The sequence below is a fragment of the Lactuca virosa genome, chromosome 5 (assembly GCF_052849685.1).
Source record: "Lactuca virosa cultivar CGN04683 chromosome 5, Lactuca_virosa_CGN04683_v6, whole genome shotgun sequence".
In the NCBI taxonomy this organism is placed as follows: Eukaryota; Viridiplantae; Streptophyta; class Magnoliopsida; order Asterales; family Asteraceae; genus Lactuca; species Lactuca virosa.
Window position 1 is genome coordinate 24073461 of NC_136430.1, and position 25265 is coordinate 24098725.

The window sequence follows — 25265 nt, forward strand, 5'->3', positions numbered from 1 at the left end:
AAAAACATTGTTGAATTAAATAAAAACAACAAAACATTATGTTTACACAAACAAATATTTCACCCAACACAAACTATCACACCAAATCCTCCCAAATACATGGGAACACATCATAAACGCACATGTCTATTGCATGATTTCCTTCTCCATCTCTATTCTCTTACACCAAATCAAGGGTATGTGCCATAAACCCGCACACCTCTATTGCATGACTTTTATTTCACCTTAATTCGGGTCACTTACTATATAAGTACTATATACACCAACACACAATTAACGAATCACATGTATGTTTGTATGTAAATAACAACATATACCATTTTTTTTATTTGTAAATCAGCATTAGGAAAAAAATATTCAAATGGCAACCCAAATGGTAGATATAGAGGGTCAATCATCAGCTCAAACCTCATCCCCTCCATCAATCTTCAACAAAGTCGATCATCCGGTTACACTAAAGGTTCATTTTTCATCTTTTTTCAAAAAAAATGCGTTTATATGTTATAAACTTATTATTCCGATTATTGCATTGAACAGTTTGAAGAAGTGGTTTACACCATCAAAAACAAGAAACAAGGATGGATACAGAAAAAGAAAAACCACGAGCCTACAGAGAAACAGATACTCAAAGGAATAACCGGCATGGTGTTGCCCGGAGAAATGTTAGCCATGTTAGGGCCATCCGGATGTGGAAAAACTACCCTTTTAACTGCATTAGGTGGCCGCCTAGGTGGCAAGCTAGACGGGACCATTACCTACAATGGCAAACCATTCTCAAGTATCATGAAGCGGTACACCGGTTTTGTCACTCAAGATGACATTCTATACCCTCATTTAACAGTCACCGAAACCCTTGTTTTCACCGCCTTACTCCGCTTGCCTAAAAAGCTCACAACTCAAGAAAAGATCACACATGCGGAAGCAGTGATTGACCAACTTAGGTTAACAAGATGCAAGAATATTATCATTGGTGGGCCGGATTTAAGAGGGGTGTCAGGTGGAGAGAGAAAAAGAGTTAGTATCGGTCAAGAAATGCTTATAAACCCTAGTTTGTTGTTCTTGGATGAGCCGACATCAGGGCTCGATTCAACAACTGCTCAAAGGATTGTTTTGATTTTATGGGAATTAGCAAGAGGCGGAAGAACAATTGTGATGACGATTCATCAACCTTCAAGTAGGCTTTTTTACATGTTTCATAAGGTGGTGTTGTTATCGGAAGGGAATTCATTGTTTTTTGGTAAAGGATCGGAAGTTATGGATTATTTTAACAGTATTGGATTTTCGCCATCGGTCGCCATGAATCCTTCCGACTTTTTGCTAGATCTTGCAAATGGTATAAAAATTGAAAGTATTGTTTCATTACAACCCTAGGATAAGAGTCCAACAGAGAGAACCAGGTTCTGGCAGGTTGCTAGCAGCAACCTGCCAACCTGGCATGGCATTTCAGTTCAGGTTCAGAACTTGAACTTTTCAAGTTCTGAACACAGAACTGTCCCTTGACCGTTGGTGTTGAACATACACATTACCTTTTTCTTTAAAGAATTTGCATAGTTACTACAAATGTTGTTAATATTTTAGGGATATCGCCGGATAATTCAAGTTATGGGGATCAAAATGCGGTGAAGCAGAAGTTGGTTTTGGCTTATAAGTCGAATCTTGATGAGAATTTAAAAGCTGAAGTAGTAGAATTCAATGATGATGAGAATGATGTTTTACACAACAAGAAGCATGAACGATGGAGCACGACATGGTTGCAACAAGTCATGATTTTACTCAAACGAGGTGTTAAAGAACGGAAACACGAATTCTTTTCCACCCTCAAGATCGGTCAGGTTATAGCTGTGTCATTCCTTTGTGGTTTGCTATGGTGGCAATCTGATAAGGCTCACTTACAAGATCAGGTATAAATATATACACTCTTTTTTGTCATCACTTTAACTTATAAATAATAATAATAATCTAACAGGTTCTTAATCGAAAACTATGCAGTCTGGATTGCTATTCTTTTACACTGGATTCTGGGGGTTCTTTCCTTTATTTCAAGCAATTTTCACATTCCCTCAAGAAAGGCAAATGCTAGGAAAAGAACGATCTTCAGGAATGTATAGACTTTCATCTTATTTTATATCAAGAACAATAGGAGATCTTCCTATGGAGTTAGTTCTACCCACATTGTTTTGCATCATAACCTACTGGATGGCTGGGCTCAAATCAGATTTTGGAAGTTTCTTGTACGCATTGTTTACACTTCTTTTTAGCGTGTTGGCATCACAAGGGCTAGGGCTCGCGGTAGGAGCACTAGTTATGAACCAAAAATCAGCCACCATTATGGGATCTGTGATCATGTTATCATTCACACTAGCAGGTGGATACTATGTTCAACATGTGCCTGATTTCATATCTTGGATCAAATACATATCCATCAGCCAACATACTTACAAGTTGTTGATAGCTTCACAATATGAGCATGGGCAGACTTACAAATGTGGTAACCTGACTTGTTTGGTTGAGGATTTTCCGGCTATTAAGAGCGTTGGGCTTGATGGGCAAGTGCTCTCGGTTGTGGCTTTGGCACTGATGCTGGTGTTATATCGGGTTGTCGCGTATTTGGCTCTCATGAGGATTGGTGTGCCTAAATAACAAACTGAGCATTTATATGAATGAATCAAAAAAGAACCAAGTGAAAGAGAATGAAGAGGTGATTAATCGTAATCTAAACGTACTACTATAATGAATTCAACCTTACAGTTCTCAATTTGATACGAACAGGAAGAAAGGGGAAAAATCGATAGTGTTTAAGACTTCGAGTGCAAATTACTATGGTCATATCCAACATAATTCATAGCCAAAACATAGACTTACAGATATTCGAAGCTGCCGTGATATTCACGCAGGTGGCGGAGCCAATCCGAAGCCGATTGCCTCACGATGATGTCGATCACATCATTAAGCTTTCGCAGCCCTAAAATCTCCACCTCTCGACTTCTATCGATTGCGCTTTCCTCGATCGACTAGAGAAGCAATCGAATTAGGATTTGCGATTTCGTGATGACGATTCCGTTGGATTCAGAATTTGCGAGAGGAAACGAGCCCATGGATTCGATTAACCCTCCTATGTGTATTTCTGTGAAATAAGAACCGATAAAAGATTCCGGCTCTGTTTGATGAGTAGATATTCATATAATTATAAAAAGTATCAACTTACCCCCTCAACTTTTATAAACTTCATACTATTTAACTTTTTCCTATAATTGTAACTATTTGTCTACATAACAATCAACTTTGTACCATGACTTCTACATTTTCCTTGTCCTAGTAATTTTCATATGAAGCAAGTTAAAAATTTCTAGAAAGTAAAATCTAATTAAAATTGTGTCTCTAACCCTGGATATTATCTTTGGGTTGGGTCAAGTTAATGATGAATCAAGTTATCGATGTAATTTATAACTATATTGTGTCTTTAACTTGGAAATTATCATTGGGTTGGGTCAAGTTAAGGATGGATCAAGTTATCGTGAGATGTGATGTATATATATATATATATATATATATATATATATATATATATATATATATATATATATATATATATAGAGAGAGAGAGAGAGAGGTAAACGTTCATTTAAGATCATGCCAATTTTGTGAGACATGAGGACACGAACCTAGCCATTTATCTTGGAGATCAGCAAAATAAAAAAAGTTGTAAAATGAAAAATACAATTTTTTTAAAATTTATTTTTGTTATTTAATTTATCCAAAAAAAAATTCCGTTTTGTTCGAAATATAATTGTGAAATATTCTAATACAATATTACACTGTAAATAATCAAATCGAATTTTTAGAATGTTAGAATATTATAATATTCTACTAAAATTGATAGATATGCTAAAATATTCTAATATTCTACTAGAATTGTTAGATTTGTTAGAAGATTTTAATATTCTATTAGAATTTTTTTTGAATATTTATAGTTTAATATTCTAGTAGAATATTATAACATTCTAAAAATTCGATTTGAATATTTACAGTATAATATTCTATTAAAATATTTCTCGTATATTTTGAAAAAAACGGTAATTTATTTATTTATTTTAAATTTTTGGATAATATAAATGAAGAAAATAATATTTAATTTTTTTTGTTACGAAAATTTTCATTTATTTTGTATTTTAAAAATATATATTTTTTTTATCTCCAAAATGAAAGCTAGGATTGCGTCCCATGTCTCACAAAATATGATAGTCTCATAGGAACCTAACCTTATATATATATATATATATATATATATATATATATATATATATATATATATATATATATATATATGGAAAAGTGATTATACATTACAGCCACACCTAACCTTAGGTACTAAAACTCATGAAAAAAAATTATTTTACTATATAAAAATTGCGGTTAGGGGATTCACGATAACACTTGAAGATGTAGATTCAAGATCGATGCAATAGTTTTGATAAGAAAGCAAGAATATTCATTATCTTTGACCTTCGTGATAGTGGAAAAAAGTAATGTTCACTGGAGTGAAGTAATAAACGGTAATGGAGGAAAGAAAATAGGGATGGTAAAACGATAATGTAGGAAAGAAATGTTATCGAGGATAGCATATTTACCAAGTGAAAACCAAACTGCGTATATTTACCAAGTTAAAACGATATATTTTAGAGGTTTAGTACCTAAGCTTAGGTGGGGATCTAATGTATATTCCATATATATATATATATATATATATATATATATATATATATATATATATATATATATATATATATATATATGAGTAGGATCAAATGAGAACATCAAAAAGGTTGAGAACGCGAGAACAAAGTATATTCATGTGTGATTCCATGTATTCATTTGTGGAGAAATGATAAATTTTACGCCTTTAATTTCAATTGAAGAGAAAAAACATATTCATGTTGATTGTGCGTAAAAATTTATCATTTCTCCACAAATGAATACATGGAATCACAAATGAATATATTTGTTCTCGCGTTCTCAACATTTTAGGTGTTTTCATTTGATCCTTTCCGTATATATATATATATATATATATATATATATATATATATATATATATATATATATATATATATATATATATATATAGCTTAGGTTATTCTATTCAAAGTAATTATTGTGTTACTGTATGCATAAATGTGGGCCAATCAATTTTAATTATTTTAAGAAAGTGATTAATATATATTATTGAATTAAATATAACTGAAAAATATCATCTAATTTAATTACATATTTTAAGGGATCATAGATTCTATTAATTTTAAAAATCCGATTTTACGAATTATAAGGTTTTTAATTCGGACATTCTGACAGAATATGTTTGAGTATGTTTAAAAATAAAAATATTTTTGAACCATAAAATAATAAAAATATTCTTCAACATATTTCTTGATCATGACTTTAAAAATTTCTTGTAGAATATCAACTTCTGGAACCATCAATTGAAGAATTAAAACAAAAATTACATTAATTCTTATAGAATACATGTAACAATTGCTAAGAATTACATTTATTGTTAAAGAATAAAACTAAAAAACTTTCAAATCGGGAAAAAAAAACATCAAAATCTAACAAATACACTAATTCATTCTAAAAGAATAATGTTGTTAAGAAACACTTTCAATTTTGTTGTCCGTTCTTCAAGCATCAACTTCCGTGAAAACAAATCCAATTGCAGGTTAGAATCCAATAACGCATTAGCAAATGATAAATAAAAAAGTATATTCCTTTGGAAAAATATGCGGACTTGTTAACTGCACCAAAACCAATAACCAAAAATTGTAGAACATGTATAATCAATGAGAAAATATCCATATTCCATTCCAACAGAATTAGATATCGTGTTTCCATTCCGATATAATTTGAATTTGTGATTCCATTCCGATAGAATTGGAAATGTATAATAAGACAAGCTTCAGTAATTCTGACAGAATGGATATATGAAAAGCTTATGGTAAATTAGTTTGCTGAAAGAAAATCGAGTCCAGATATGTCTTCACCTAGAAGTAAACGACAGCTAGAAATAGGATATAAAAAGAAAATTAGATTATGATTTTTCCTATGTAATAAGTAACTGAGAGATAGAAATGTTACTTTGCTAATCCTCATTTTGTCTACTCCAGATATGTCTTCACCCATCTTTGTCTGCAGAAACGAAAAAAGAAATCGAGAAATCAAAAGCAAACCGTGAAGGTTAGGCTTTAGGTTTGGTCGGCTTCTTAGTGTCGGTAGTAGTCGACGGCTTCTTATTGTCTTTTTTTAGTTCAAGTTAAAAACTCTGTTACCTGGAATAGAAGCATTGTCACGCCATTCTTTGATAACCACGAGGAAGAAAAAAAGTCGTAAGCTGCAATATTCTTCCTTTGAAGTAAGCTTCCTACACAATCACACAATCCAACTCAATCCCTTTCAAAATCGTAACAAAATACGAATTCAAAATCCAATTTTGGAATCAATTTCTACACATAATCAGGGAATGGAATGGATATAAAAGATACTTACCAATGGATTTAGCTTCGAAGTAGAAAGAAACAGGGACTAATCCACCGTATAATACAACTTCGATTTCATGTGTTTAAGTTTGCGGGTCAAGAAAATCGAAGGTTCATCTAAAGCCATGGCAACGCCTCCCCTACTGTTAAACTCGAAATAATTTAGGGCTTTTTAGGTTGAAACACGATTTCTACAGTGGGGTAGAGGAGGACCGAGGAGATGAAAGAAGAGGCAGAGACACCGAAGATACGAAAAGGAATCGAGAGCACAACGCCTTAATCGGAAATGGAGAGGCATACAAAATTGAAAATTAAACCGACGAACTATTTACAGGCATAAAGAGGAGCAGATGGAGAGCGGCGGGGAAGGTGGAGGAGACATCCAGAAGTGTTAGTGAGATGAAAAAATATTATGAATTATACCGGCGGCCATAACAGCGAATGATGGTGGTGGCGGCAACAACAAACGATGGTGGTGGCGATCTTCTGTGGGCGTTGGTAGATGGAGTGACTTCTAGGTTTTATAAATCTGGAGAAATTAGGTTAAAAGTCAATACCATGATTATAGGGATTAATTTTGGAAGTTACTAAACAAATTACTAAATTACCCTTATTTATACACAATAATTAGTTTAAACAAATGAACATAGCTCTCTCTCTCTCTCTCTATATATATATATATATATATATATATATATATATATATATATATATATATATATATATATATATATATATATATATATATATATATATATATCAGCTAAGAAGAGTGTGGTTAGTAAAGTAATCTTGCTGGATGCCAACGAAAAGGCAAAATCCCACCAGCCCCGCCAACTGTCGTTAAAAACAAACCGTTGGATGTCATCTCCCCGTCACAACTGTTCCAACGTCCTCTTCTTAAACCTTAATTTACGCTCACCGACACTCCACCCGCACCGGAAACTCAAAGCTCCTCCCCATTCGCTTGTACATTCAGCTACATCCCTTGTACATTCCCTCAATTCAATCACCTAACCCTTACACATCTCACGTGAACTTCAGTTACCCAACCAATAAACAGATCGAAAACCCTTCATTAATAAGCACCCTCATTTGTGAGTTTTATTTTTTATATAGTGTTTACTGAAACGGTAAAATGTCAACATCGTTTCTCTTCAAGTGTTATGTCTGTCTTTATTAGGCTGAATTTTTTATTTATTTATGGATGCAGCTAGCTTCGCTTCATTGACAATCAATTCATCCCTTATATTATAAAATCGAAAAGGGTGAAAAGAGATACTGTGAGATCTAGATCTGTGCGACTCCGTTTTTGTTGCTCAAGGTTCATTAATGGCTTCCAAGTTGTTAATGGTTGTTGTTTCTATTCTGGATCTCATTGCTTTTGGCTTAGCTGTTGCTGCTGAACAAAGGAGAAGCACTGTGAGTAAAACTTTTCAATTCTTTATTATCGATCGAGTATGTTTCATCTATAGTTCAACTCGATGTGCACTCACTCTGAATTTAATTGAAAAATGTATGAGATCAGATCTTACCATGGTTAAAATTATTGAATTGTTAACAGGCTAAAATACAACAAGATTCAGAAGATGAGTACAACTATTGTGTGTATGATTCAGACATTTCAACCGGTTATGGTCTTGGTGCGTTTTTTCTTCTGTTTGCAAGCCAAATTCTTATAATGGTGGCTAGCCGATGCTTCTGCTGCGGGAAAGCCTTGAACCCTACCGGTTCACGGGCTTGTGCTGTTATCCTCTTCATCTTTTGCTGGTATACTCTTCAATCTGCCATCTTTTATATGTTTTAAGTTAATTAAGAGTTTATTGGGCCAGGATGTAACTTTGGGCTTTTGGGTGAACTTACTGCGTTACAACATGATATTCGGAGCACTTGATCAATAACTTTTGTTATTAGGATAACTAACATGTTTATTTTTTTATCGTGTTATAATATGGTATCAGAGCAAGAGCAGTAATCGATTAATGTGTGTGTTTGTGTCAGGATAACATTTTTTATTGCCGAGGCGTGTTTGCTTGCGGGTTCAGTGAGGAACGGGTACCACACAAAGTACAGGACCATATTCAATGAAGAACCTCCGTCTTGTGAGACGGTGAGAAAGGGAGTGTTTGCAGCAGGGGCGGCTTTCGTGTTCTTCACGGGGATTGTGTCACAGTTTTACTATGCATCCTACTCCAAGGCCCGGGGTGCCTTCCAACCTTATGGTGGTGAAGCTAATGTGGGCATGGGAGCCTATAAATGAGAAATATTATATTGGTTGTGGTCTCTCTAAATTGACATAAGTATTTTTTGGGTTATTTTTTAGGTGTTACGTTTGTTTATGAGGTTGTTGTGTATGTGAAGTGCATGTTACAATTTTTTTCCACGAAGAATTATATTTGTAGTGTTTTGTATAAATAATTGATTTCTTTTTTTGTTTTTAGGGTCAAAAATCAAAACAATCATTTTGGAGAAAGCACCTAAGAATGAATTACTGCAAGAAAACTGATTAAAAAGAATAACTTACTTTTGATCGGATGAATTTTTAATTCAGATTATGATTATTGAAACAGAAATGATTAAGGGCCAAAATTAAGTAGGATGACACTTTCAATAAGCCGGTTCAAACGGTTTTTTACCGGTTCAATTACACCAGTTCAACCCGGCTTTTGAAGAAACTGTTCGGTTCTGATGTAGAAATTGATATAAAACCGATCGTTGTTGAACCGTTCTTATCTCCGGTTTTCTGATTTGAACTGATTTTTAAAACATTGTGTGACTATTTCACCAACCTTTCGTTTTAAAAGTTCTGAAAGCCAAATTCGAACATTTGTTATTGACGCCACTTAATACGTCACTACACGTTACATAAATATAGAACTTGAAATAGACGGCTTGTCTGCTATCATTAAAAAAACATCACATGTGTGTAAAATTGATCTCTTAGCTAACCATTTACATGATAAAGCAAGGGATCCCCAGAGGCTAGAGGTCTCCATTAACCGATCTTAAGTTAATGTGAAAAAGATGAATCATTATATTTAAAAAAGCAATAAATAGGAAATTCAGACTTGAAACTAAAACCTCTACTGACACCTGAAGGCTGTAAACACTCATAGGCCCATGTCCAAACACAATATGTCTTGGGCTTCAACCTTGGGCCTAAATCATGATATTTAAAATTAAAAATAAAAATAAATGGTTTTAGATGCTTATTTTCAAGTTGTGTGGAGTGATGCATTAGATATGGGCTTGTAAATGACAATATATCTTGGGCTTCAACCTTGGGCCCGGGCCTACACTTAGAATTAGGTAATTGCTAACCTCCTATGTTTGATACACATATGTCCATTTATCCAAATGTATAATGTACTTTGGCGTGAGAGCAAAATTGTTTACATACGTGTCGTAGATTAGTCTTTGGTGAACTGTTTTTGGGTGAGACCGTTTAGTGTTGGATAACTTTTTTTTAGTTTCAGTTCGGTTTAAATTAGTTGGTCTGACCGTAAAAACGGTCGTTTTTCTGATTTGATCTTTTTCGACGCTTTTGTCTCATAACAAGAATATATAAAAATTTAATATTCAACTAACATTTCAAAAAAAAAAAACCCTTAGAAATTGTTGAATAATAATACAGACTTAGAAGATAAAGAAATTTCAAAAAAGTGTAGTTGTCGATGATATATACATATTCTTGCATGGGCAAGATTTTTGGTGAGGAATGACATTGGACGATATACTTGTTGCATAAATTTTTTTAGTGTCGGCAAATGAAGTATTTGTTGGTTTCTTCAACATTTGTGTTATAAGATGACATTTTCGTTGTCTTTTTTCCATTTCATCTTTCAAAATCTCATTTTTCATATAGGTTAAGCATTCTTCATGATCCACATAGTTTTGTTCTCTCTCCATCAAATCATAATAGTATTTAAGCATCGCATACATTTTGTATTGTTTCACGTGTCAACATACATATCTTTTTGTACTTACCATCTTGTCATTAAGAAAAAAACAAGATTAGTTGTGGTGCTAACTTAAAGCGTTAGTACATCCTTAACCACTATGAATGAAATTTTATATTGACCTAAATTTTCTCTTTCTAGAAACCATTTTACAATATCAAAGTTTGTAATTTTTTCGACAGTTACATTACAAGGATAGTCCATTGTTTATAAAATTGAATATTCGACGTTTGAATTCTTGAATGTTTTGGTTATTAAACCAAAGGGCTTCTAGCCCAGCGGTATCCGGTGTTGCACTCCCTCCTTGAGGTTGAGGGTTCAAGTCCCGTCGTGGACATAGGTGGATTTGAGGTGTAGTTTAGGAGTAGGTTAGATTTGCCGTTTCAAAAAAAAAATGTATTGAAGAAGAACTAGTTTAATGAGTTGGTTGCCTTAAGACAGAAAATGAGTATCCGCGTCTTGTGTCTCAACTCATGTATTGATTATCATATATGTTATATAATTGTTGAATATAACGTCAACAAATTGTTGTATTTCCTTTATTTCAATTTCTTCTTGACCTAAAAGTTGACTAATACTATCATAGTATACCTTTAAAATTTACAAATGGATTGAATATCGAAGATGAGCAACTAGTTGTTAGAAAGACATATGAAGGAAAACTAGTAGTTGGAGATCGGATCGGGCTTGCCCAACCCAAGAGCGATTTAGACATGAACCAAGACTGCTCTAAGGCCAATCGAGACTGGTAAAAGAGCAATGGATGCATGAATAAGGACTAACCTAATACTGCCAGTTTAGACAAATCTATACTACTCGATTCTAGGTCGTTTCGGCATGGGTCTAAATTTTCAGATCGTTTCAACTATCCACACCTACTTTAAGCATGTGATTTATTCTTTAGAAATCCAAACTCACACCCTCTTTTCTTCCTTTCTCGACACATTCACTCATGTCTCGACGCGAGTCTGTTCATGATGATACTTTAAATACTGTCTGCGGGCATTTTTCCTACACGTGGAGGACGACATATATTTGGGAAATGAAGCCAACTTTTTGATAAGTTTTGTGTACTTTAGATGGTACTTTATTAAAGACTTGGGTGGTTGTAGCTCGTCTATCTTCTTTATAGATACAACAAACATGTCAAAAGTGCATGCCTATACACCAAGTGTTGATCTTGTTGCTTCCACATTTTTAATCACTTGTTTCTCTACAAGTACAAAATGCACATGCCGAACACTTCTATTATTGAAACATTCACATGTCTTCTTCTTTCCTTTCACAAATTTATTTCCTTTTTCTTATTATCAATCGAATTCGGTATATCATTTAATTTTTCTTGAATGAGCTAAATGGCCATGGCCCTTTACGAACAAGATCCCATCTTGTACTTAGTCTAGTGGCATTTAAATATGATTTTTGATTACTAGCAATCTAGCATGCTAAGATTTTGATGTGAATGTATTTTAAGATTCATCGTAGCTTCTTCCAGACTTAGGCCCCGTTTGATACGCATCTTTCCAGGTCCAAACAGATCTTTCTGGCTAAATGGACCGGAAAAACTGTTTGATTTGCACAAAAAAAGGGTCTTTCCCGGTAAGATATGTCTTTCCCAGAAAGCCCCAAAATCATATTTTTCTGGCTGAATGGGCTGGAAAGACAATTATGCACCAGACCCCGTCTCTTTCTTTCTTTCTTGGATTATTATTTTTTTTTAAATAATTTTTTTTTAAATAATTTTTTATTAAATTATTACTTTTTTTCATCATTCAGCATAGTCAATCAGATGTGCAATCAAACAACATGATTTCTTTCCCGGTTAGAAAACTTTTCCAGACACTTTTCCAGACAGAAACTATCAAACGGGACCTTAGTCTAGTGGCATTTAAATCCCATCTTATTGAAAAGCATATATGCCTTATAGTCTAGTGGCATCTACAAAACATGTTGGTTAAATTAATGAATCAACTAATATCGATTACCAATTTTAAACAGGTGAAATAGAGAATTTACAACCCGACTAAGAAAAATTGTTAAGGTTTTAATTATTGTTGATAATTTATATTTATTAATTTGATTAAAATCAGATAAAACATTGTTATTATATGATCATAGACATATTACCTCTTTTTCTCTTTTAACAAAACTTTGTTATGGTATAAAAAATAATATAGTGAACAGTATAATGAATTGTGACAATTTGAAATAACATAAACTTACTATACACATGTAAATGAATTGTGACAATTTAAAATAACATAAACTTACTATACACATGTTACACGCATTACGTGTGACACATACATATGATAAATAATATGACATTATTTAACTATGTATTTTAGGTCATTGTCCTAATATATTTGAGTAAAAATGTTATATTTTAAGATATATAATATTTAATATGCTTTGAAATGTGCATTACAGTTAAAATGGGAGATGTGATGCAAAAGAGGAGAACGGAGCTGAAAAATACGCAAAAAAGATGTTGGACAGATTGACCTCTCTTCAGTATTTTGGTTATATCTAATAACACGTAACTCCGATTAAGGAGATTCAAGATGTACGGAAAACTAAACAAAATTTTGGATGACTTTCATGCCCGCGCCAAATACGAATTACAGTTCTCACGTCGTAGCAAAGGCATTACCACGATGTGGTGGATCAAAAAATCGCGAAAAACCCCGTATCGGTATACGTGTTCGTGTGCAATAAGGAAATTGACCACCACGACGTGGTGAGACCTCTACCACGTTGTGGAAACGCTGAAACCTATAAACTAATTCGAAAATTACCCTAAAAATATATCTTACATTCCTATTCATTTTCTACGATTATAAACCTTAGAGCTGCGATTTTGAGAGTCTATAAGGTGGTCAGAGGGCCATTAAGGTGATATAGAGCGAAGATCTGATCACGATTAATACTCCAATTGATTTCCAACTGTTTTTACTTTCTGAATTTAGGTGTTAAAACATTTTGCTTTGTGTTTGAAATAGATGAATCATGAGATTTTGGATTAAATTGTTATTTAGATTGCTTGTTCTTATTTAATTTATTGTGAAAGTTCGATTGAAGATTTATATTTGTTAAAACTCGTTACTTTATTACCTATTCTTGAGCTTATGTGATTAGAAGAACAATCTAGTTGTACATTCTTCAATCATAGTTGTTTTATTACCATAAAATAATTGTGACTAGTGTTGCATCAAACCATAGGGTTAGATTAATAACGTTATGAACTTTAATGTGTGTGCATGTTTTAGATAACCATTCTTAGCATGATTTAATTCTAATAATCTTTAGGATTAATAAAAATCGAATTTTGTATGATACGAACTGAATAATGAATTTAGGGATAATTAATGGCATGACGATGAAATTAAAAGTCCTTAGGGTCATTAGTATTCGTGTATGGACCAAATACACGAATCAATTTAGTAATCATTGAAGAATGAATAAATGACCATTGCACTAAAGTTATTATGCATGATTTTTGTGACAACCCGAAATTTCTATTATGTACAACCATTCACTTCAATAGGAGTCAAAACTGTTTCTGCTAATTTTCAAGCTTTTTGGAATAAGTTTGAGTATTTTAAGATTAGTACTTTAGGAGATAACAGGAGAGAGGATGCCCTAGGGTTTATTGTGCAACAATATTATTCCAAAACTCCAAGAGTTTGGAGTTTACGGCCTAAACAAAGGTGTTTACGGCCGTAAACCCTAAAAGGGGGTATAAATATGACACTTAGTCATATTTTACCATTTTTCACATTTTCAAGATCCAAATCTCAATTCTCTCTCAAGTATCATCCAACATTTCTTCAAGATCTTCAACTTGTAAGTGTTTCTTACCCTAATAAGTTGATATATACCTTAATCTAGTGATCTAACATGATTCCATCCGTGAAATCATTCCAAAAGTGTAGATCTTCAAGTTTCACCAAGAACACACACTAGTGTTCTTGGACTTTTAGCACCTTTTCAAGCTTCTACCTAGTAAGTACTTCTATCCTAGAGTATTATAGAGCTTGTTACACTTCTAAACATCAAGAAAACACCCAAGAAACCAAGGATTAAAGGTGTTTACGGTCCAAGATGTTCTTGGACCGTAAACCCCAAAAAAGGTGCCAAAGTGTGCCCTAGTCCCTTCTAAGCCTTGGAAACTAGCCTAGATCCATTCCTTGATGTGCTTAGTACTTGAAAACATCAAAAGACCATAAACCATTTGGGTTTACGGCCGTAAACCCAAAGGGAAATGGTCCAAGGACCGTAAACTCCCTAAAGGAGTGAAATGGTGCCCTAATCTCTTCCTAAGGCTTAAACATGAAGTAGGAATGCTTCTTGTGATCTTTAAGGCTTCAAAACAAAAAATGGTCAAAGAAACATGAGTTTACGGCCGTAAACTCATGGGTTTACGACCGTAAACTCAATGAGTTATGGTCACAAAACCGTAAACTCAAATAAAGGGTCCCCTTGAACCCTAAACTCAATAGCAATGTCCTACAACACTTAGATGCAATCCTTAGGACTTATAGCACTTAAATAAGGTGTTTTACATGTCCTAGGATGTCTTAACTTTGTTAATTAGTTGTTTAAAGACTAATTGGATACATATATGTGTTATTATATGTTAACTAGGATCATTGTGTGTGTACAAGTCTTCACTTGACACCTAGCATCCTATACATTCCGTTCATCCAAACCACTCACTACAGGTGAGTTCATACCCCTTAATTAACCTTTTAAATGTTTTTAAATGCTTTTATGGGGGGGATACAAGTTGAACTATTATAGTTATTATATCAATCACATGTGATTAATAACTACCAAACCAGTGGATTTCTTACTTTTTAAAATGTGTTATCAAACTGTTTTACTTCAAACTGTTTTACAAACTGTTTTACATATCAAATACTTTTATTAAACTCTTTTAACTTATATTCTGTGTATCTATATGGATATAATTATATAAGTAGGATTGAAAGGACTTAGGACTGATAGCTCACCTTACTTCCTGTTCCTTGTTTGGTTGTGGACTTAGGGTATTCGGGTTATTTGTCCGAAGGTCGTTTGAATCCTAGTTATATATCAGGTATATGTGTGTAGATATAAAAGGTTACTTCTTTCATTCAGTTCAATGCCTTTGGGTAGCAAAGGTATACAAACATGTTCATATACACAAACAACATTACTAGTAAACTATAATAGGTATAGTTTAGGAAGATACTATTACTAGAACAATGAAACATACAATGAGTCAGTTCATTCATGAGTAATACATAGTGATGAGAAACAAACATAATACATAGTGATGAGAAACAAACATAATACATAGTGATGAGAAACAAACATAATACATAGTGATGAGAAACAAACATAATACACAGTGATGAGAAACAAAACATACAGGCTAGACAGAGAAAGAACACACAATACAGCTAGCACATACATATACATATACATATACATATACATTACTTACAGTTATGTGAGCCACTTAACGGGGGCATGGCACTACCTGTCATGACCCGTTTTGTATCCAGAATCTCCTTAAGTGGAGAGCGTATGAGTTTGTGTATAGATCTATACTGGATTGACTATCCCACACCTTGCTGCTCGCTACAGTGGGACTTGCAAGTCTACGGGTGCCAAACGTCATTTCTTATGACGTCTTACATCGTCGTTTTTCTATAGAGTCGGTAGCAGGATACAGGCCGATCACATGGTACTTTAAATAACAATTGGTTTAAAGTAATTAGTACAACAATAGTTACTTAATACAACACTACAGTACTATATCATTTTCCCTTTACATTTACTTTGTGATATTCACACAATAAACAATAATGTAGAAACTATATTTTTGGTTAATGATAGTCAGATTTGGGAAAATACATACTCTTACATGAGACACACACACAGACACTAGATGCCTTGGTAGAAGACTACTTTTAGTAGGAAACATAGGGTTTTCTAGGAGAGTTCAAACAATTACAAACTTTTACAAAACTTATACATTACAGACTTACAAACACTTTCATACAAATACAGACACTAATATACTTATGAACTCACCAGCTTTAAAGCTGATAAATTCTTTCAAAATAACTTGTATTCTCAAGTCGGCAGTAGACAGGTACCGGAGCCAGGTTTTTGAGAAGATGGAGCTCGTTCAAGACTCGTCTTTTATTTTGATGTATATTTTTGGTGTCTATAAAACTTGACAGAACACACCTGTATTAAATTATATTATTAATGCAATGGATGATGTTGTTGCTTGTTTACTACTTTGAATTGTTGTGATACTGTACATGACGTCCTCCACCCTCGAACGTTTCCACCGTTCCGGTTTTGGGGTGTGACAGATTGGTATCAGAGCATTGTTTATAGTGAATCGAGTGTATCAACGCATAAAAGATATACGAACTATAAACACAGCGGGATTAAAATTCTCTGATAGAGAGATTATACTTTTAAATAATAAAATATTTAACCAAGTATACATACCTGCATTCATACTAAAATCAGTGTCACTAGGACAGAACAAAAGTATTACGATTGTTGGACAACACAAGTAGACTTAGAGACATATGGTCAACCCTGGGAAGATGTAGCCTGATCAACTACATTATCCGAGGAGTGATTAGCATGTGCCTAAGTATGGTTGTGAGGTTGCAAAAAGTCTAAAAACTTACCAACACTACTACAACGAGAACATTAGAACAGAACATAAACTTAAAATACTATAGGAGTATTTTGTGTTGCTATTAATTACCTATCTGAGAACTAAAGGTCTTTATTAGTATGTCAATAGTTGCGGGGTGGATACATTAAGGTTATAGGTAACTAGGATGGCATAGACTTAGAATCTGTGATCTTTGCTCTACTTCCTTTTCCTTGTTTGGTTGTGGGCTTAGAGTTAGGGTCACTTATTCGAAGGTCAATCCTGTCTAGGTTACATATGACTGGTATGCACTACACAAATGTTGGAGTAACTGATAAAGATCATCTTATAATTATCTAATTAGCTCGTCTATTTAGTTATTTCTTTATCCCTTTTCTCGCGTAGATTTCATGGCTGGATTCCATATCCCCGGAGACCCGTACTATCCCAACCACGACAATGCAGGATGGCTGAGAGAAGAGCCAGAAGATGATCACCCAATCCCTTTGGATGATCACGAAGCTGAAGGCTTTTCTGATGGTTCTGACTTAGAGCCTGAAGTCAACAACCTACCCCCAGCTGCTCAAGACCCAAACCTGAACCCTCGTCCAGCATTTCAAGGACCCACTCCTCTGTGGGCCACAAACTTGAATAGATGGAGTCAGGAACAGGGTCAACCCTGATGGGTTTTTAGGTACAACAAATAAACTAGAAAAACAATTCCTAAGTTCACATGCAACCTACTTTGGATCTATGTTTTAACTATTGAACACACAACTTTGAATTGCAAAACAAGAACCCTAGAGGAGAGAGGCTAATTTCGAAATTAACAAACTAGGGTTTAGGGTTTACATACCTTTCAATTGTTATAGCAAACAATTGATATTCCCTTGATCTTGATCTTGATCTTCTTGGAAGCTTTAGCACCACAAGTGTAATGCCTCTAATGGAATCACACCCAATGACTAGCAAGAAGGAAAGTAGAAGAGAGAGGAGAGAGGGAGTATGCAAAATCTCGGCCTTAGGGTTTCTTCAAAAGAAAGAGTGTCCAAAAACATGAACCAGGAGGCTCCTTATATAGCTGAGGGATCTAGGGTTTAAGGGAAACCCTAGTTATCCTTTGCTTAGGGCCTAAGCAAACCCAAGGGCCTTATCCAAGCCCCTATGGACGAAATTATTAGGGTTTCCCCTAAAGATTTCGTCCACCCTCTTCCAAGGGGGTTCTAGAGCCTTCCACTCAACTATTAGATAATTGCAAACTAGTCCCTGCACCTTATAATTAATTCTTTTAACCCCAAAATCAATTCTGATTAATTTCTGGCTAACAATTAATTAAACATAATGATTTCTAATTAATATATTAATCCATTAACATATTAATAAATCATTTATATATATATTAATTTATTAATCTTATAAATTAATATCTCTCCTTTCATAATTTCCTTGTCCAGTTGCTAGGTTGAGGGCAACCCAAAAGGACTGTGCTGCTATCAATTCAAGTACATACCAATTATAGTTATGGGCTTAGACACCTAATCCAACAGTCTCCCACTTGGATAAGTCTGTAACTATAATTGCTAGTATGCCTTCTAAATTTGACCAGCAAATTGTAGCTTCCAAAAAGCTGCTGCCTAACTCTGACCCAGTCAGTTACGTGTCCTAAGATAAGTGATCATATAACCCTTCGTTCTGCTTGATATCCCCAGACAAAAGACATGGAATGTAATCAATCTGTTTGTCCAGAATCTATGTTTCCCGATTCCTGATTTGTGATGATGTAGGACTTCTAATCGAACACATCAATTTAGTCCTGGCTGGGCCCAGCACATAAGTCAACACCAAATCATCGAGGGGCCCACATATATCGCTTTTCCTGTTAGGGCAAAAGGAACGAATAAACGTTGACTCATATGCTTGTATCTTTTACTCATCAAATTATGCATGACAATACGTTTTATAACACCAAGTTACTGATGCGTTTTCGTATCACCAATGCACAACCGACTTGTAAATTACAACTCATATATCTTCGTTTCAAGATTATAAGATATTATCGTCTCAGTATTACTCGTGATGAATTCCATGAAGTAATACTCTGAGCGAGGGTTTATCCAATACTCAAATCTCAATTTCTGAGTACTCATGAACATTGCAGCAATTCTATTGCCATGTCTATCCTTAGACAATCTGCAATCCAATTCATGACAGTCTTAATTCACTACTTACTTCCAAGAGTACGAGCGACTGTGGAGTTTGAATAATCTCATTATTCAGGAAGTAAAACATGCAAAAATGAAACACAATAATAAACAATCAACAAAAGGTAGTAGCCAAACTTATAAATAATACTTTATTATTTAATCACCAAAAGTCAATTACATTTACTTTGTTACAAGTTTCAAAAACTAATCTAACTACTAAAACTAATATCATCTTTCAGTCCTATGCTCCGAGCATGCTGAATATGCTTAGCCCTACTCAGACCCTTTGTGAGAGGATCTGCTGGGTTATCTTCAGATGACACCCTCTTTACTATAAGATGGCCTTCTTCTACTCTATGTCTGATGAAATGGTACTTTCTGTCGATATGTCTGGTCTTACCATGATCTCTTGGTTCCTTTGTCAAGGCAACCGCTCCTTCATTATCGCAGAACAGTTCCATAGGCTCCTGGATGGTTGGAACAACTCCGAGATCCCCGATGAAGTTCCTCAACCAAGCTGCTTCTTTCGACGCTTCACTTGCTGCTATGTACTCTGATTCACAAGTAGAATCAGCCACCGTATTTTGCTTGGAACTCTTCCAAGTAACTGCTCCTCCATTCAGTAAAAACACCCAGCCTGACTGAGAACGGAAGTTATCTCTATCCGTCTGAAAGCTGGCATCACTGTAACCATCTACTCTCAAAGTATCACTGCCACCAAGCACAAGGACCCAGTCCTTTGTCCTTCGCAAATACTTGAGTATATTCTTAACTGCTACCCAATGAGCTCTACCTGGGTTTCCCTGATAGCGACTGACCATGCTCAAAGCAAATGCCACATCTGGGCGAGTACATGTCATAGCGTACATGATCGATCCGACAGCGGAAGCATAAGGTACACGACTCATGTCATCTATTTCAACATCTGTACTCGGGCATTGAGTCTTACTCAATTTGGTATTGCTCTGGATAGGTAGCTCTCCCTTCTTGGAATTTTCCATACTAAACCTCTTTAGTACCTTATCCAAGTATGTGCTCTGACTAAGTCCAATTAGTCTCTTCTTTCTATCTCTCAATATTCTAATCCCAAGAATATAGGCAGCTTCTCCAAGGTCTTTCATGGCAAAACACTTTCCAAGCCAAGACTTAACTTCTTTCAAGGTTGGAACGTCGTTACCAATGAGTAATATGTCATCGACATACAACACCAGAAAAGTTACTATACTCCCACTAGCTTTGATATACACACAGAACTCATCTTCACTTCTAGAGAAACCAAATTCTTTGACTTTCTCGTGGAAGCAAAGATTCCAACTGCGAGATGCTTGTTTCAATCCATAAATGGATTTCTCAAGCTTGCACACTCTATTAGGGAACTTTGCATCAACAAAACCCTCTGGCTGACTCATGTAAACATCTTCAGCCAACTTCCCATTAAGGAAAGCAGTTTTGACATCCATCTGCCAGATTTCATAATCATGAAAGGTAGCTATGGCGAGCAATATCCTAATAGATTTAATCTTAGCCACTGGCGAGAAGGTCTCATCATAGTCAACCCCTGGGGTTTGAGTGAAACCTTTTGCAACCAGTCGAGCCTTGAATGTATGCACATTTCCATCCATGTCTGTCTTCTTCTTGAAGATCCATTTGCACCCAACTGTCTTGCGACCTGGTGCACTATTAACCAAATTCCAAACTTGGTTGTCATACATGGACTTAATCTCGCTGTCCATTGCCTCTTTCCACTTGGAAGCCTCTGGGCCTGCCATTGCTTCCTTATAAGTGACTGGTTCATCTAAGTTTACCAGTGTTCTGTCACTTATGAATGTGTCACCATCTGAAGTAATATGAAAACCATACAACTCAGGTGGCACACTCACCCTAGTGGATCTTCTAAGAGGTAATGAGTTATCAATTGGTTCAATAGGAACTATTTCCTCTGGTTGAGTGCTAGTGTCATCTAAGGTTCCTTCATTGGCTGACTCTTGAATTTCTTCAAGGTCAATAATGCTCCCACTGTCCTCTTTGAATATGAGCTCTCTTTCAAGAAAGACTCCTCTTCGTGCTACAAAGACCACGTTCTCACTAGGCCTGTAGAACAAATATCCAAAAGACTGCTTTGGGTAACCAATGAAAACACATTTCTCACTTCTAGCTGCTAGCTTGTCGTGAGTCTCTCGTCTTACGAAAGCTTCACAACCCCAGACTTTAACATGTGCTAACGAGGGAACTTTCCCTGTCCACATTTCGTGAGGTGTTTTGGCAACCTTCTTTGTAGGGACAAGATTGAGGATGTGGGCGGCTGTCTCTAAGGCATACCCCCAGAAGTGAATGGGAAGCGAAGCCCGACTCATCATAGAACGAACCATGTCTAACAATGTTCGATTACGCCTCTCAGCTACACCATTTAACTGTGGTGTCCTAGGAGGAGTCAATTGTGAGACTATCCCACATTCTTTCAGATAGTCGTTAAACTCGATACTAAGATACTCCCCGCCTCTATCGGATCTAAGTATCTTTATCTTTCTGCCCAATTGATTTTCGACTTCATGCTTAAACTCTTTGAACTTTTCAAAAGTTTCTGACTTATGCTTGATCAAGTAGATATATCCATATCTGCTATAATCGTCAGTGAAGGTCACATAGAATCGATTAGCATCTCTTGTAGTTGATCTGAAGGGTCCACACATATCCGTGTGTATGAGATCCAACAGACCTTCACCTCTTTCACAAGAACCTGTGAACAGTGATTTTGTCATCTTTCCCAAAAGACAAGACTCACACATATCATCTGACTTTAGGTCAAATGATTCCAACACTCCATCCTTTTGGAGTTGGGCTATGCGTTTCTTGTTAATGTGTCCAAGACGACAATGCCACAAGCATGCCTTGTCTACACTATTAGACAAGTCAATATTAAGTACACTATTTCCTAGGCTATCAACACAAGTCACTGTTTCATACACACCATTACAAGGCAAAGCTTCAAACATAAAAACACCATTCTTATAAACAGAAATTGAACCATTCAAATCATTAAAAGAATATGTAAAACCTTGTCTGAACAATGCATGAAATGAAATAATGTTTCTCGTCATCTCAGACGAATAGCAACAATTTATTAAATCTAATCTAACATCATTACTAAGCAGAAGCTGATAAACTCCGATCTTGGTTACTGGTGAAGACTTTCTGTTTCCCATGATCAGGTTTATCCTTCCTCGCTCTATCTCCTCAATTTCCTTTAGACCCTGCAAATCAGAACAGATATGAAAACCACATCCTGTATCAAGGACCCATGAACGAGAAGATAATGAGTTATTAGCAGAAATAGTGTAAATACCTGCCGAAGATGGCTTCACTTTGCCATCCTTGATATCTTGCAGATACTGTGGGCAAGATCTCTTCCAATGCCCCTTTTGGTTGCAGTAAAAGCAAACTGCCTCTTTTGGATCAGAAACATGGGGAGTGGAACCATTGGGCTTAGCCTTTGGGCCATTACTAGATGACCCAGCTTGAGCCTTGCTCTTCCAGTTTTGCTTGGGAGGACCTTTCCTCTTTTTCCCCTTTCCCTGTCCAATAGCCAAAACAGGGGCACTAGCAGGTGTGGAGGGTATACTTTTACCCTTCATCCCTGCCTCAGCTGTCTGCAACAAGTTGTGCAATTGGGCCAAGGTCTGCTCAGTATTGTTCAAATGGTAAGTTAGAATAAACTGACCATAACATTCAGGAAGTGAGTTCAAGACCATGTCAATGGCCAATTCCTCATCAAAGTGAATATTGAGCTTGACCAAACGCTCTATGTAGCGTTGCATTCTTTGCACATGTGACACAACTGACTCCCCATCTTTCATCTTGCAAGCCATGAGTGACTTGACTACTTCGAACTTTTCTTGACGAGCTCGCTTATGGTACTTTTCCGTAAGGTCCTTGTTCATCTCGAAAGGCCAGTAGTCCTCATAGTACCTCTGCAGTTCTGGGGACATAGTTGCCACCATGATGCATGCCACTTTGGTAGCATCATCGTAATGTTTCTTGTAGGCAGCAAGATCTTCAGGAGTAGCTTCATTCTCATCAAGCTCTTTGAGCTCCTTTTCAAGAACATATTCTTTGTTCTCGAAACGAAGAGCCATCTTGATGTTGCGCATCCAATCGTTATAGTTTGAGCCATCCATAACGACTTTGGAGCATATATTGAGCAAAGAGAAGTTTTGGTTGGAGGAGGACAAAGCAGAAGTGTTTCCAGGAGTAGACATCTGAAAAGAAAGAAAGTTTTAGTTAGATTTCAAGATACCTTAATAGAATAACCCAAAGATATAATATCAAGGTTAGGATCCAACTATGAAGATTCACAACTTAGAAATGGGATGCCGAGATCCAAGTGCAAATTTCATAAAGGTAGGTGAATGACGATTCACCAATTCCACCATTAGACGAAACAAACGAAGTGAAATTCCTAATTCTTTTGAGATACATTGAAACTATTCAATGGCATGTTTTATTCTCAGATTATGCTCTTCTATTTGTGACTGGGATGCCGAGGATCACAAACAAGATGTGAATAACCATGCAAATGTGCTTGGTAACCTCATTGTCTTTATCATTAACTATTGATGTGCTGGTAAACCACACACGCTCCATCAAAATGACAATTATGAGATACCCATTGCTACTCTTTATTAGTGCCTTTTAGTGTGCTGGTTAACCACACACGCTCCACTAACGACCAATAAAGCATAATGTGCAATTTCATGGATTAGCATACTTTTCACATTAGAGTTGGGATTTTGAAAATAATGTTCTAGTACTTTCTTTAATATCATTATACTTTTAATGAGAAGTAGTTGTCCTATCAAATCCGTTCTGCTAACGACCCTCCACTAATCAAGGAAGCGGTGGGTGAGAGTGGACACCCATTCAACTACCATTTTATAGGCAGTTTCCTTATACCCCCCTTATAGATTAGCTTCGTGAATGAGGCATACTAGCGATTTGACTGACCATATTCTTATACATATAATATTAAACCTTTAATTATAATATATATAAGGTGTGTTTTAAAACCTTTTAAAACTTCAAGGGTTTATATAAATTTCGAAATTTAAGCTATTAAATTCAAATTTAAATAAACCAATTAACTAGATTTAATATTTATCTATTAATTAACTATTAATCAAATTATTAAATCTTGTAAGGATTATCTAATTAAATTAATCAATTAATTTAATCCTAATCCTTATCCCTCTAATTTCGAAAAATAGGGTAAGGATAATTATCCAATTAATCTAATTAAGTAACAATTATCCAAAAACAAGAAACCCTAGTTATCCTCTTAGCATATTTCGAAATTCATAAGGGAGGAGGCTAGGGTTTTCAAAACCCTAACCCTAATTTCGATTAGGGTTCTTTGGAGGCTAGGGTTTTCGAAAAAACCCTTTGATCCAAAACCCTAGAAATCGAAAAATTGGCCTTTAGGGTTTAATAGCTATAAACCCTAATTTGCAATTCAACAATTGTAGCAATTCAATTTAAAACAACAATGGCTCTGATACCACTGATGGGTTTTTAGGTACAACAAATAAACTAGAAAAACAATTCCTAAGTTCACATGCAACCTACTTTGGATCTATGTTTTAACTATTGAACACACAACTTTGAATTGCAAAACAAGAACCCTAGAGGAGAGAGGCTAATTTCGAAATTAACAAACTAGGGTTTAGGGTTTACATACCTTTCAATTGTTATAGCAAACAATTGATATTCCCTTGATCTTGATCTTGATCTTCTTGGAAGCTTTAGCACCACAAGTGTAATGCCTCTAATGGAATCACACCCAATGACTAGCAAGAAGGAAAGTAGAAGAGAGAGGAGAGAGGGAGTATGCAAAATCTCGGCCTTAGGG

The 25265-nt window shown here is 35.3% G+C and overlaps 2 protein-coding genes and 1 long non-coding RNA gene across 3 annotated transcripts; 2 read left to right on the forward strand and 1 right to left on the reverse strand.

Annotated features, from left to right (window-relative positions):
• The first annotated feature begins 351 nt into the window (after positions 1-351).
• Positions 352-2864, forward strand: LOC145114901 (ABC transporter G family member 9-like). Its single transcript, XM_079051021.1, has 4 exons — positions 352-460; positions 538-1333; positions 1579-1901; positions 1990-2864. The coding sequence occupies exons 1-4, from the start codon at positions 362-364 to the stop codon at positions 2638-2640; spliced, it is 1869 nt and encodes a 622-aa protein (XP_078907147.1). The 5' UTR covers positions 352-361; the 3' UTR covers positions 2641-2864.
• Positions 2376-2998, reverse strand: LOC145114902 (uncharacterized). Its single transcript, XR_013711331.1, has 2 exons — positions 2863-2998; positions 2376-2632 (listed from the first exon to the last, which is right to left on the reverse strand). It is a non-coding gene; the product is annotated as an uncharacterized LOC145114902 (long non-coding RNA).
• A 4352-nt stretch (positions 2999-7350) lies between these two features.
• LOC145117266 (uncharacterized) lies at positions 7351-8967 on the forward strand. Its single transcript, XM_079053574.1, has 4 exons — positions 7351-7624; positions 7741-7949; positions 8092-8297; positions 8529-8967. The coding sequence occupies exons 2-4, from the start codon at positions 7860-7862 to the stop codon at positions 8785-8787; spliced, it is 555 nt and encodes a 184-aa protein (XP_078909700.1). The 5' UTR covers positions 7351-7624; positions 7741-7859; the 3' UTR covers positions 8788-8967.
• The last annotated feature ends 16298 nt before the right edge of the window (positions 8968-25265 follow it).